General features: G+C 36.7%; 2 protein-coding genes across 12 annotated transcripts in view; one reads left to right on the forward strand and one right to left on the reverse strand.

Moving 5' to 3' along the window:
* The first annotated feature begins 204 nt into the window (after positions 1–204).
* On the forward strand, positions 205–2,602 carry LOC308700982 (DNA damage-inducible transcript 4-like protein). The gene is made up of 2 exons (XM_081382957.1): positions 205–456; positions 1,410–2,602. Exons 1-2 carry the CDS (start codon positions 303–305, stop codon positions 1,859–1,861), a joined length of 606 nt encoding a protein of 201 aa, XP_081239083.1. The 5' UTR covers positions 205–302; the 3' UTR covers positions 1,862–2,602.
* Positions 2,478–14,067, reverse strand: part of brd8b (bromodomain containing 8b) — a 35,445-nt gene continuing 23,855 nt past the window's right edge. For 4 of the 11 annotated variants that reach the window (XM_081382948.1, XM_081382953.1, XM_081382945.1 and 1 more), the window contains 7 exons: positions 12,645–12,847; positions 12,458–12,550; positions 12,277–12,345; positions 9,699–9,981; positions 7,843–7,935; positions 5,111–5,155; positions 2,478–3,441 (listed from right to left, as the gene is read on the reverse strand). In XM_081382948.1, the coding sequence (XP_081239074.1) occupies positions 3,382–3,441; positions 5,111–5,155; positions 7,843–7,935; positions 9,699–9,981; positions 12,277–12,345; positions 12,458–12,550; positions 12,645–12,847 (846 nt within the window). In that variant the 3' untranslated portion in view covers positions 2,478–3,381. The remainder of the gene's footprint in view (positions 3,442–5,110; positions 5,156–7,842; positions 7,936–9,698; positions 9,982–12,276; positions 12,346–12,457; positions 12,551–12,644; positions 12,848–14,067) is intronic. The other 7 variants (XM_081382946.1, XM_081382955.1, XM_081382950.1 and 4 more) reach the window with 3 other exon arrangements.

Here is a 14,067-nt window from a genome sequence, read left to right on the forward strand (position 1 = left end):
TCTTTATATTATATATATAGCCTAAATATAATTGAATATACTATAAAACCTAATCTAAACGTATAAACGCAAGAAGCCGGTTAGGTTGCATGTACTAAAGCAACCTCTCACGGGCTTTCGTCATGTCGCCCATCCCACAAACCACCTCAGCTGATGCAACAACAGCCGCGCTCAGTATAAATACAGGCTGCGGGTCAGAGCCACACATTTCAACCTCTCGCATTCATGGAAGGAACAAAGAAACACTCATTTGACGAGTTGGGCGAGCTCTCGGGGAAACACTCGGAGGAAATCACGTTAAAATGGTCTATACCCAAGCTCTCGTGCTCGGTAACGGGATGACCGTCAGAAACGAGCAGGAAAGCCCAGAGGACCTGAGCTTGCCACAGTGCTTCAGATCCGACAGACACAAGCTCAAACACGGCGGCAGACTCATGAAAGCACACAGCTTATCAAGTAAGAATCTCATCCTTCTATTGCGCTCCTCATTTGGAAGTCGCTTTGGATAAAAGCGTCTGCTAAATGATTAAATGTAAAACGATCTATTGTGGGGGAGAGCGGGGCATGTTGTCACAGACGCTGCGTCTCCGTTTTGGTTTCGCTGGCTTTAGATGGTCATAGTCTAGTTTAAAAATGTTAAATTAGGATCTTTTTTAAATGAAAAACGGTTGAGGCAAGTCTCGTGTTTTCTATACGTTTATATTTAATTTATTTATTTTTATATTTTAAAAATTATTACAATATATTAGCCTCAAATTAGTGTCATATTTTACTACATTCTATATTGAATATATTAAAAACGTAATTTTTACGTAACATATTAATTATATTTTATTGTATAAATCTACAGAAAAGAAGATTGTAATGTAGGCTATATCATTGTGATTTTCTTTGTGTACAAAGTTTTATTTTTAGTTTGAATGGCATAATTCACATCAACCAACTTCCCCCAACCTGACTTTCATTATCAGTTGACATTTTGTTACTCTGTCCATTTTTTTGTTATTTTACTATATACAATGAACAGAATATTCACATTGACAACTTATATAGCCTGTAGTGCACCAACAAAATGTATAAAAATGTATCTTAACGTTCAAAAGCTTTCCTGTATCAAGACTTTAAGAATTGTCTGCCCTAAGATTTCTCATTAAGATCAATTTGAAAGAACATGTGATTTATTTTATTGATGACACCATATGCACATTGTTCCAGTTTTCCAAACTTGCAACATATTAATTCTGCTGAAGTCCAACAGCTTAGATCATCAGATGACACTGTACAGACTGACGGTGTTAGTTTCCTGATCCTAATCTAATGAGCCATTGGTCACTCTCAAACCGCTGAGGCGTAAATTTTCTTTCTGATCAGCTGAGCCTGACACATTCTTCCCATTTACTCATTCACAGGTCTGGGATCTGAGTGCAGTTTGGAAGAGGAGGAAAGAGAAGACATGTGTCTTCACCTCGACCTGTCCAAACGCATAGAGAAGTGCCTCTATGACGCTAAAGGAGCAAGTCTGCGCTGTCAGGAGCTGCGTCTGCCCAGGCACATGACCACACGAGTGGCCGGAGACATCCTGCGGTCATCCACGGATGAGCCGTGTGGGATACGGGGCGCACTGATCCACATGTTCATGGAAAGCAAGGGCACACTACTGAAGCTGGGCACCGTCATTCCCGATCGGAGCCTCACGCCGACCTTCGAGGTGTCAGTGGTCCTGCAGCCTGACCTGGGCGGATGGCCTCCGCTGAAGATCCTGTTCGGGACCGGGAAGATCTTGAGCCTCCGACGGGAATACCGGCTTATCAAACGGAAGCTCTACTCGTCCGCCACTCCTACTGTACTTCAGTTTTATTAAACTTGTGGTATTGAGAGTAAAATAAGGAGAAGGCAATGCCTGAGGTATATAGAGGACGAGGGCAACTTAAGGAACTGTTCATTTTGCACATTATTTCTCACTGTTACATCAGTATATTTCAGAGTTTACAGAATGGTGTTTAAAACTTAAAGAAGTTGATATTAAAACTTAAAGAAGCTGACATTTCTAGCAGCTATGCTGTCATAATATTGCATTATATGATGCTTAAAAGATCATTAATATACATACAAATAAATAAAAACATGAAACCCAATACACTAACGTTCAAAAGTTTGTGGTCGGAAAGATTTTTAAAATGTTTTGAAAGAAGTGTTGAATGTATAGAAATCGTACTGACCCCAAACTTTGGAACAATCATGTATAATCTTGGATTATATAATGCTGTAAAAGCTCATCAGAGAATAACAAACACTACTTTGTAACTAGTTGCATTTGTCAGGTGACACCGCATGTGTGATGCGATCACAGTGGCATGTTTGTATGACTGTGACTGCAGATTCTTCACTACTGTTACTGATGTTAAGGGAAATAGGAAGGCTCAGATTGTCCGCTGATATATGTTGAAGCCATTAATAGTTATCTTTTTTTTGTGTGTGTGTGTGTGTGTGTGTGTGACTTTGAAACGAACGGGACAAGCTGGTATTGTCTCCCAGTGAAGCTTTTGTAACAGTATTTTTGTTTGAAAGCACAAGTGGAATAAATTATTCTTAAAATAACCCCATGAACATCTTGTTTATTTGCAGACTCTCATGTTTTATTAAAACATTTCACGACACTATACAAAAACACTGTACACGAAGGCTCTGTACAAAACTATATGTTCTTTCTAAACATACAGATGTCAAATTAAGTCTCACTTATTTAAGAACGAAACTAGTACAGTAGGCCTTTAAACTGTAAACCAAAGCATCAATGATCTTGACTAGGGGAAAATCAAGTTTAACGAAACCGAGGATCCTTATTCATTCCTATAGAAGAATGAATTTTATATTAAAATTAATTTTATTGCTCTTTCCTCAGCGTTTTACATCATCCCAAAGTGATAAGGCGATAGCAATCTTTGTCTTGAACAATGGCTTGTAAAGTTTCATACTTGTCTCTAGAAAGTGACATTCTGCTTTCTAACCATCTAGTGGTCATGATGGTGGTACATTCAACTTTTTTAAGAGACCAGTGATGACGGCTCACTTTTTGTGACAATCGACCCAAAAACTTTTAACCAACTCCATAAACATGGTCAGTTTGCCCTGTCCCGTGAGTCTACCATCAGAGCACACTGAACCAGTCTTCAGGTCTAGGACTGAAGGTGAAAGAGGGGTCGAGCCCTTAAAAAGTCTCTTCTTTTCTTGTCCTTTATGTCCAGCTGTAATTAGACTGTGTTGAACTGCTGAATCAAACCACCCAGGCATTGAGTAACTAAACGTAGCCAGAACTTCTTAAAGAAACAGGGAAATAAAGCCTATTGAACTTCCGTGACAGCTGCAGTGAAACATCTCAGTTCACTTTTTCATCTTCATGTCGGCCTCAATGGCACTGCGGCGTCCTCTAGTGCCTCCGTCCTGGAAGAGTAGAGAAGCAGGAAAGATGTGAGCCAATGCCTGTCATCCACTGCCCTAACACACCAGACCATCACAGCCAAACTAACTAGCTATTACCTGAGAACAGGAAGTGTGTGTTTGTGTGTGTGTGTGTGTGTTACTAGAACATGAGAGATTCATCTTAAAGAGACAGGGGAAGTGCTGCAACACATAGTTAGGAAATTGCAGACTATAAGATGAAACAACAGAAAAGCTAAACAACAGTAAAACAGCATAAAACAATTTCATAGTAAAGAAAGAGTGGATGTGTTAATAGTCAAAAGTGAGTTGCTCACTGAAGAGTTAAAGTTTCTTGAAGAGAGAGAGAGAAAAAAGGAAAAAGCTGTCCAAAACATTTGAAGGAAAAGTTCACCCAAAAATAAAAAAAAAAATGTGCATTATTTATTCATCCTCATGTCATTCCAAATCGGCACACAAACACATACACATATTTTTTAATGCTTACCAACAGGGGGCGTCGGACTCGGGGTAAAACCAGTGCTGATTACCAGGGCCCCAAGGGGAGAGAGGGCCCTTGAAAAGTCTGGAATATATTTTATTTTACCTGGATATTTTCATTTCCTAATTAAATTTCATAATGAATGTCAGATGAAATGTAAAGTTGGTGTATTGGCTTAATAACTTGGTTGATTGACTGACTGGTCCCACCCCTCGCTAATGCGCCAAATGGTTTAGTCCATCTGCACGCATTTTGTTTATGTTTGTTAGTTGAGCATCTGGTGGAGCGCAAACTTATGCTGTAGAAATGTCTTTCTCAAAGAAAGCCAAATCAGACCACCAAAAAAGAAAGGAAAGACAGGAGAAGGAAAGAAAACAAAATGAGGGGAAACAATTGGTAACTGACTTCTTTCAAAAGAAAGGTGAGCACAAACTTGAACTTGAAATCTATAATGCTTGAATATCTCCGCGATCGTTAGTGTTAAAAATTAACTGAGACAACTCATTGAAAGAGCAGAACATACACTTTCAGATGATAATTTGGTTATACATGTAATCTGAGGTAAAGGCTAAATAAATAAACTGTACACTAACAATGCTGTTCGCATATAACACACAATTATAATAGCCTAAATTGAAACCTGTTTAATTTTAAATTAATAGGTTATAGTATCTAAAATTAGCAATATTATAGCCTACATTGGGGGTATATATACAAATTGAGGAACATGGGGGCCCATCAGGACTGGGCCCGGGATCTTGTGCTACGCCCCTGCTGACCAAGGCTGCAATTATTTGATCAAAGATACAGTGAAAACAGAAATGTTTCACAATATTAATAGCTGTTTTCAATTGTAATATATTTATAAATGTAATTTATTCCTGTGATGTCAAAGCTGAATTGGAACCAACATTAGGGTGAATAAATAATGACAATACTCATTTTTAATGGATTATTTGGCTGAATATATCATGGAGCTCTCAACCCTTTTCATCATACAAACCTGGACGAGTTCATAACAGGGAGCAAATGCTGCTCAATCATGAAGCGAGCGATCAGATCAAACCAATCAGAGAACAGAGTCAGAGTATGGAATGTGTATGTGTGTGTGTGTGTGTGTGTGTGTGTGTGTGTGTGTGTGTGGTTAGAGGGGACGGGGAATATCTTGTGATCTTCGGCCTGGATACTTACAAAGAGAGAGAGAAGGAAAGCAGGAGAGGCCATGGAGAGGCTGTCCTGTAGAAGGACAAACAGCACAGTGAGAAAAAGAGAGTTCACTATTTAAAACCTACCGTAGAAACAGACAGAGAGACAGACAGACATGTACAACAGAGCAAAAGCAGGTGTTATGGGAGCATACAGCAGGTATACTAATCTAAATCCTTGATCATGAGACGGAAAACATCCGAGATGTGCAAAGGGACCAGAATGACCAGACGTTTTACGAGTCCCGTATCTTGAGGGAATTATATTCAGGACGTAATTTGACCCAACAATTAGTTTTAGCAGTAAAGAAAGAGGTGTCATTTTGATCATTCTGAAGTTCAGTATGGAGAACCACAAGGCTCAGTACTAGGACCGCTGCTTTTCATCCTATATATGAAGAGTTCAGATGCAAAAGCCTCTAAGTGCCATGAAAATTACCTATTAATTGCCATTTAAGTGAAATAACTGAACTTAAATAAACAAGCTTGATAAAAATGATCATTCTAGAAGAAAATTTCAGATGGCACTTAGAGGCTTTTGCATCTGAACTTCATATGCTACCCTTAGTTGAGAGATATCATTAAGAAGCATGGCATTAGTTTTCACTGATACGCTGATGATACTCGGCTTCATATTTCTTCATGCCCTGACAAAACATACCAATTCCCAAAATAAACAGTGTGATGCAGCCTGAATCATAATCACACTGTGTTTGTTCGTTTGAAACTAATCTGTATTATATAAAGCACTTTATAAATAAAGGTGACTTGGCTTTTAATCTTAGTTTGATTGTGATTAATGAACATGCGTATGCTGATACTACAGTGATTCAATCTAGCCTTAAATGACAAGTGTATGGGGAATCATCTGTTGCTTTCCTTTCATAATTTGAAGAGATAAGTTGAACACATCTGTCATGCATCTGCAAAATGATTGACATTAGTTTTAAGTAGAAATAGATGCTCTTATGTTATTGTTCTAACATTTTTATCTAATTGCTTATAACAACAAACCTACTCAAGATATTAACTATTCATTTTTATTTATGAAGTTTTCTGCTTTATAGCCGATTCGACTTTGGTTCATAATCAATTAATTTTGCAACATCGATGCCACTCACTGAACTGAATTGAATCAACATTGAACTGAATTGAGCTGAATAATGATTGCTTTACAGCAGTCTCATTTTTGATGAAGTTTGAATCATTGATCTTTTTTTCTGTTGATTACTGTGAAGCTGCTTTGAAACAATCTGTATTGTATAAAGTGCTTTATAAATAAAGGTGATTTAGTAGACTTGCTTTTGGGAATCTGACAAATCTTTTACATTGCCAGTCCTCTTAAAAAACATCTTATCCACGAATCCAGTTTTCTGTTGGATTTTGTTTTCAGATGGTTGTGAATTCAAACAAAAACGCAGACTTTCACACTGGTTTTGAACTAGAGTCTCTCGCATATAAAACACGTTGAAAAATGGAGCAGTTTTCTATCATGGTCATCTGGTCACCCTGGAAAGCTTCTTTACATACAAGGCACACACAGATGAGAAAGAAAAGGAGGATTAAATGAAATAAAGATGGAAAAAGGAGAATCCAAAACTGGAGATACTAAAGGGAGGATCTGTGGGGTTGATGAGTAACAGAGTTGTGTCTATGCGTGTGTTAGCCGGATGAAGACATGAGGTGTTCATGTAAGTGAGAGTGTGTTGTAACTGTTTCCATGACGACCGCAGCACTCCAACATAAACTCAAAAAGATGGTGATGAAATGAGCGTCGTCATTTGAATGATCTTGATCGCACAGCTCAGTGTGAAAGCATCACTGAACAAACCATGCAAAAAAAAAAAAAAAAACTTTCACTTAACTTTGGTCTGGTGTGTTAAAAAATAAAAAATGGCACACAGATTCAACAACAGATGACACCAAAAGGCAGTTTAACCCAACCCTTAACACCTCATACACAAATAAATTGTTTACAATAATCAAGTTGTATTTACAATACAAGTTCATAATCACACAAGTTGATATACACTATCGTTCCAAAGTTTGGGGTCAGTACGATTTTTCAAAATGAATTAACACGTATTCAGCAAAAGTAAAGACATTTATAACAATGTTATAACAATGTTACAAAAGATTTCTATCCAAATAAATCTACAAACTAAATCTACAGACAATCTACAAAAATATTAAGCAGCACAACAGTTTTCAACATTGATAATAATAAGAAATGTTTCTTGAGCAGCAAATCATCATATTAGAATGATTTCTGAAGGATCGTGACACTAAAGACTGGAGTAATGATGCTGAAAATTCAGCTTTGCATCGAAGGAATACATTACATTTTAAAATGTATTACAATAGAAAACAGTTATTTTAAATAGTAATGATATTACAGGTTTACTACATTTTTTTGATAAAAAAATGCAGCCTTGTTCTTTCAAAAGCATTTTTAAAAATTGTAATTATTCCAAATTTTTGACCGGTAGTGTATATACAGACAGACAGACAGACAGACGGATAGGATAGATAGAACCATAGATTCAGTCTTTTACAGAACAACAAGAGCCACAAATCCAGTGCCGTGTGGAAACCTGGAAGAGAACCTCGGATGCATGTGGAGTATTTGTGCAGAAGTCTCATTATGGGTTAGTAGTGCAGTAGTCATTTGCCCTTGATTCTCACCTGTGAGTGTGTTTGTGTGTGTACATCACTGACCTTCTCATTAGTTTCTTGTTTGGAGTTGTTCCTTTTCCTTCTGGCAGGTGGTTCTGGCTCTAAATGAGGGTCTTTGTGTGCAGGACTCAGGGTCTACATACGAGACTGTGTGTTAGTGCAAGTAACGCTAACCTTACTGTCAGGGACTTCAGCAGTTCACTTGTGTGTGTGTGAGTGAGGGTAAGGGACAAAAAAATCTGTTGTTTGGGTCCTATAAGAAAGTGTTTCATCTATGTGGAGTGTGTGGAAACCAAATTGCTTCTGAATCAATCTCACGAAAACATATCCGGCCAAATTTTAGCCCGAAATCAACGGTCAAGTGCATTCAGAGAGTATTCAGACTCCTTTTTTTCACATTTCAGTTTTTTCTTATCACAGATATGATTCTTATATTGTCATAATATGTGGTAATGTAAAGCAATAAATTGAAGGTGTCTAAATGTCGGAATGCATTGTATATTTTGACAAAGGGACAAAAAAAAAAAGGTCTGTGACATTTTCATGACAATTAAAAATCTGGTTCTAATTTCATTCTTCTCGTTTTGGGGTAAAATATAACCCGAACAAGTGTTTGACAGGTTTTGTGAGATCCACCATCCAAGTTTATACAGAAAGTATTTGGACAGTGACACTTTTTCCTGCATTTCAGCATTTTTGGATTTTAAATAAAACTTAGCTCAGGGACAAAGTGCTGAAACGACAATTTGAGCGCAGCCATCCCATTAAGAGCCAGAAAATCAATTTGTGCAGATTACCTGTGAGTATTACAACAACGTCATATGCAGTTCAGGGCCGCAAATCCATTCTGAGTGTACTGACGGCCATTAAGTCTGCAGCCTAAAGACATCATGAGTTATATTTTCTGATGATGCTTCAGTTTGTGCTTTCTCATTCTTTCTCAGCTTGGACTGAAATCAGGTCAAGTTGCAGGAACCGTCTGTTTGGTGGCATTGTCAACCGATAGTTGGAGGCAAAAGGTTTTATCCAAGTAAAAATGATGTTTTCAGGACACACTTGAATTCATGCTGCTTCACCAGATACAGAAATAAGCATCATCCTCCCAGATAAAGCTCCATGCTGTGGTGCACAGGAAGCTGATTTTCACTTTCCTTTCTTTGACTCTCGCTCTTCCTAAACCGTTTCACTGTCCACAACACTTCACTTCAGATGTCCACATACTCTTTGATGTACTTTGATGTCCTGTCCTTGAGGCGTTTGAAGCTTCTAGCCTTGCTCTCTAAAAAAACCCAGTCTTGGATCTTGATTTGTTCTAGAGATGCAATGTTTCTTCATAACTGCACATGCTTTTCACTCAACAGTCTAGTGTTATTGTTGACTAAAACTAAAATGATTAAAAATAACTTTCAAGAATTGAAAATCTCAATATAAAAGCAAATTTAAAATATTAATAACTATATTGTATACAAATAATACTAAAATAACAGTCTTAAAGACCTTCTAATGATCTTCCTGCTTCTTTGAGCTCTCTTTTGTCTCACTGAATGACCTGCTCTAATTTTTTATACCACGAAATGACCAGCTATAATGACACGGACCTGTTCCTTTTATGTTCTTCTAATGCACCAACAACAAACTAAATAGGAAATGCATCAATGTAAGTTTTTTAAGCCATTGAAAAACTATGAAATGTCACTGGCCAAATAATTAGCGCTGAAAGTATAATGTGATTGATGGGTCTCCTTAAGGTGCTCACTGTGTGTTTGTGTTGTTATTCCTCCAACCTTCTCCACAATATCTTGTTTCCACTCATGTTTGTGTGTGTGTGTGTGTGTGTGTGTGTGTGTGTGTGTGTGTGTGTGTGTGTGTGTGTGTGACTATCCATGTGTGTCTCTAACCTTCTCATTGGGGTCTTGTTTGCGGTTGGCTTCCCTTCCACGCAGGCTCTTGGTGCTGATGCCTGATTCTGATGTTTGCATGATCAGCTGAGTAGCCAGGAACTGCTGTATCTGTTCCAGAACATCCCTCTGCATCTCCAGGGCCATGTGGTAGACGTCATGATCCGAGCTGTTATACATCACTGCGTTCTGGAACATCAGCATGATGTCACGCTGGAACTCCGCTGTTGTACGGATCTGCCCAGACTCAATGTTCTTCTTGATGGCTGACAGGTCCATTGGTCTGAGGAGGCGGAGAAATCAGGAAAGACAGAAACTTTATTAGCCAATAGAAAAACTCCTTACTTAGGGCCCTATGAAATGCATTTAATTTTTTTCAAAAATTTCAAAAAAAATTTGAATTTATTTATTGAATTTAATATATATATATATATATATATATATATATATATATATATATATATATATATATATATATATATATATATATATATTATACTACAGGGCCATTGAATGCTTGAATCTGATTGGTTGACGAACGTTCTAAGGCAGGGATCAGCAACTCCGGTCCTGGAGGGCCACTGTCCTGCAGAGTTTAGCTTCAGCCCTGATAAAAACTCACCTGCCTGTATCTATCTAGTAATCCTGAAAACACTGATTGCCTTGTTCAGGTGTGTTTAATTAGGGTTGGAGCTAAACTCTGCAGGACAGTGGCCCTCCAGGACCGGAGTTGCTGATCCCTGTTCTAAGGTGTGCATTATTTTCAGGGAAACGCACAGCTAAAGTAGTTCCAGGAAGGTCTTGACCGCATTACAGTTCCATATCACTTCGCGTAGTTAACGGTAATAACGGAAAATAGGATACAATTCATAACAAGAAAAAAACATTTAGCCCCATGCGCTTGATCTGCAATTTTCAATGTCTAGCTTCACAATCAATAGAAACATGCAGTTTAATTTTAATAAATAAAGTATATAGTCCTATCTATATTATAATAAATAGAAAATTAAACTGAATATAGGCTAAATAAATGGATGGTCCTGCAGTACGGATTTTTATTGCAGATAATAACAAATAAATAATTATTGATAGGCCTACTTGTTAAAAGGGCTTTGTGTTTCATTTATTTGGCTAGTCTACTGTCATCTGTCAATGAAAAAAAAAAAGAATGAACGAATTAATTAAAACGAATTAAATAAATAAATAATAATATTGACGCACATGCTTTTCTGTCTCATTATTGCAACATCTCTCTCTCTAATAACTGCATTAATAACTGGGGACACACTATAAGGCCGGTTATGATGTAATTTGATACTTATGACTGATAATGCCCAAACGCGTGTTCAGCGCGTTCAGTCTGTGTTCAAAGTCGGTGTTTAAAATCTGCTGCAGTCGATGAAAACAGCCAGAGAATGTGTCAGCTAGTGGTGTGTGCCCAGCATTAGTCTGCTATCAGTGGCTCAAACCTCCGTTACTAACTCTAAAATGACGTTTTGGAATTAGCAACGGAGGCATGGGATTAGATGCGTAAGAAATTAGTCCTACATACAAGAGCGTTTTAATGACAAAAACTTTACAAACGTCTTGAAATACATAATCTGAACAATGTTTTGAGGTGTGGTAACTGTAGTATAAGCGGAATAATTGACTTCAGGCCGTTGAATTATTAGAAAAATAATGCACACCCGAGGTGAATGGCCACTCCGCTTCGCGTCGTGACCGCATTACCACCTCGCGTGTGCATTATTTTTCTAATAATTCAACGGCCTGTCATCAATTATTCCTTACATATATATATATATATATATATATATATATATATATATATATATATATATATATATAAGGTATATATATATATATATATATATATTCTGGATTCAACTTATTTCCATTTTAATTTTTGCTGGATTCTATTATGAAATCCATTTTTATAAGGTTTTTAATTTTTCCCAATTTCCATGTTTTCCATTTTCCATTTCCATGTTCCCAATTTAAATAATAAAAAAGCATGTCTAATCAATTGAATTCATACAATCTTATCAATTTAAAAATTGCTTATTATTTATTTTAAATAATTCTGGATTCTATAAAACATTTTTGGAATTTTTGGGGGATTGCATGATGAAATCCCCCTAAATTCAGTAAAAATGTTCCCAGTTTCCATGTTTTGCATTTTAATTTTTAATTTTTCTGGATTTTGTTTTAATGGTTTAATTAAATTTAAATAATCAAAATCATATCTAATCAATTGAATTAATTTATAATTTTTTTTTTTACATTGATAGGGCTCTATGAAATGTTTGAATTCTTTTCAGAAATTCTGTTAATTCAGTTTTTTCAGGATTTATGATTTAATACAAACATATTATTAATATTCACAGACACTCATACATATCACAATTTAATTAATTGTACAGACATACTTTTGCTTAATTCATCATAATTTTGCCACATTCGGTGTTATGCTATAAATTCCATTTTTATGACTGGATTTCAGAATTCCTTTCAAGTTTTCATAGGCCCAACATACTCAAAAGAGATTCTTATATTTAAAGCAGTCTAAGCTTGGTACCTGTGTACAATGCTGTGATAACCAGGGGCGATGTCATCAGACACAGGCTGCAGAAACACACTTGCATACCTGAAACACAAAACCATAAATGATGCACACATACTACACAAACACATTTCTATCTAAAGATCATTAGTTATCATAAAACAGCAACTGTGTTAAGTAAGAATTCCAAGCTCACCTGTGATTGGCTGCTGCCCGCCACACCAGCATGATGGCTTTCTTCCAGATCTTCTGAGCCTGCAAGGCCTCTTGATCCTCACTACACATTGAGCTGAGAGAGAGAGAGAGAACATTGTTAAAGGCAGGTGAAAGATAAAAAAGAAAGAAGTGTATGCTAACACACAAACATGCACTCAGACACTCACAACTGTGATGAGGCAGGGCTGCTGGCAGTGGAGTCTGCTGTAGTGTAGCGCTGGGAGTGACTGCCGTATCCATCCTCACTCTCACTGGCAGGAGGATCAACCTCCGAGAGATACGCACCCTCTCCGTCCACATCGCCACACTCTTTCATCTCCATCCCTTCATCCACATCCACCTCACTACCTCCATCCTCTTCTTTAACCTCCTACATCATATGAAAGAGAAAAATAACCCGTAGACGTAATAAATTATTAGCACAGTGTTTCACTGTTTTCTTTCAAAGCAGTTTCAAGAGTTGATGAAGTGTAAAAAAAACCATTATTAAAATAAGTAAATATATAAAAAATCTAAATAAAACAATTACTAGAAAAAAAGATTAAATAGATTATTTGTTTATCTGCATGTTATGTTACCATTAACTGACATGAGAGAACCATGAACATGCGAAGGCCAGGGTTCCCACTCTAAACCAAATGTCTAATTCCCTGACTTTTCCCTGACTTTCACTGACTAAAAAGATGAATTTCCATGACCTATAATGAACGGCAAAACAGGCTGCTGTTTTGCGGAGCACCGAGTTGTTTTGTTTTGTAGGAAAGCTTTACTTTAAAGTGAATTTTGTTTTGTATAAATTGTATCTTAATTATAATATGTTTTTCATCAACCAATTGCCTGTATTTAATAAATGAGAAGCAAATATATAGCAGACAATCAAATCAAAGCCCGTCTTATTATTTTTGCAAAGGTCCCCTCAGGGGCTCCGTAGAAAGATGTCTGAAACAGCGCGATAAAAAAAATTGGTATAGAAAAATTACATTTTGATAAATGGAAACTAAAATGGCAACAAACTAAATTCCCTGATATTCCATGACTTGGACAAAAAATATATAAAATTCCCTGACTTTCAATGTCTGGAATAGACCTTTTAAAATTCCATGACATTCCAGAAATTCCATGACCCGTGGGAACCCTGGAAGGCGTTGTTAAATTACAACAAAAAGGGTATGAGTGACAAAGAAGTTTGGGATTTGCTGTCAAAAATTAAAAATCTGTCATTATTTCCTCACCCTAATTCTTTAACTCACTTTCTTTCACGGATAACAGGATATTTTTTTGCAAAATGGCCTATTTATCTCATTACTGAATCGTTTTCGACCAGGTTTGACTATATTTGAATGGGGCACATATTCAATTGCGTAAAATATTTGAGAGTTGCAACCAAAGGTACAATTGAATTAGAACTTACATTTTGGTCTTTTACTCACATAAAACTATCAAATGACTTAATAAGACATATTTTGTATAGACCACTTTTGTGGTGTGTTTTGTAATTTTTGAGGTCAACCCTGTCACATTAATCCGCGATTCTTGTTTGTCTATCCCCAAATTTAAGACCTCTTGAAATGATAATTAAGACTTTTCTTC

Source organism: Scardinius erythrophthalmus (genome assembly GCF_964197995.2).
Source record: "Scardinius erythrophthalmus genome assembly, chromosome: 13".
Taxonomy (NCBI): Eukaryota; Metazoa; Chordata; class Actinopteri; order Cypriniformes; family Leuciscidae; genus Scardinius; species Scardinius erythrophthalmus.

Excerpts from the sequence above, each read along its gene's own strand:
- LOC308700982 (XM_081382957.1), top strand. The coding sequence starts at position 303 with ATGGTCTATACCCAAGCTCTCGTGCTCGGTAACGGGATGACCGTCAGA. Across the intron at positions 457-1,409 it reads GAAAGCACACAGCTTATCAA|GTCTGGGATCTGAGTGCAGT; the intron begins GTAAGAATCTCA and ends ACTCATTCACAG.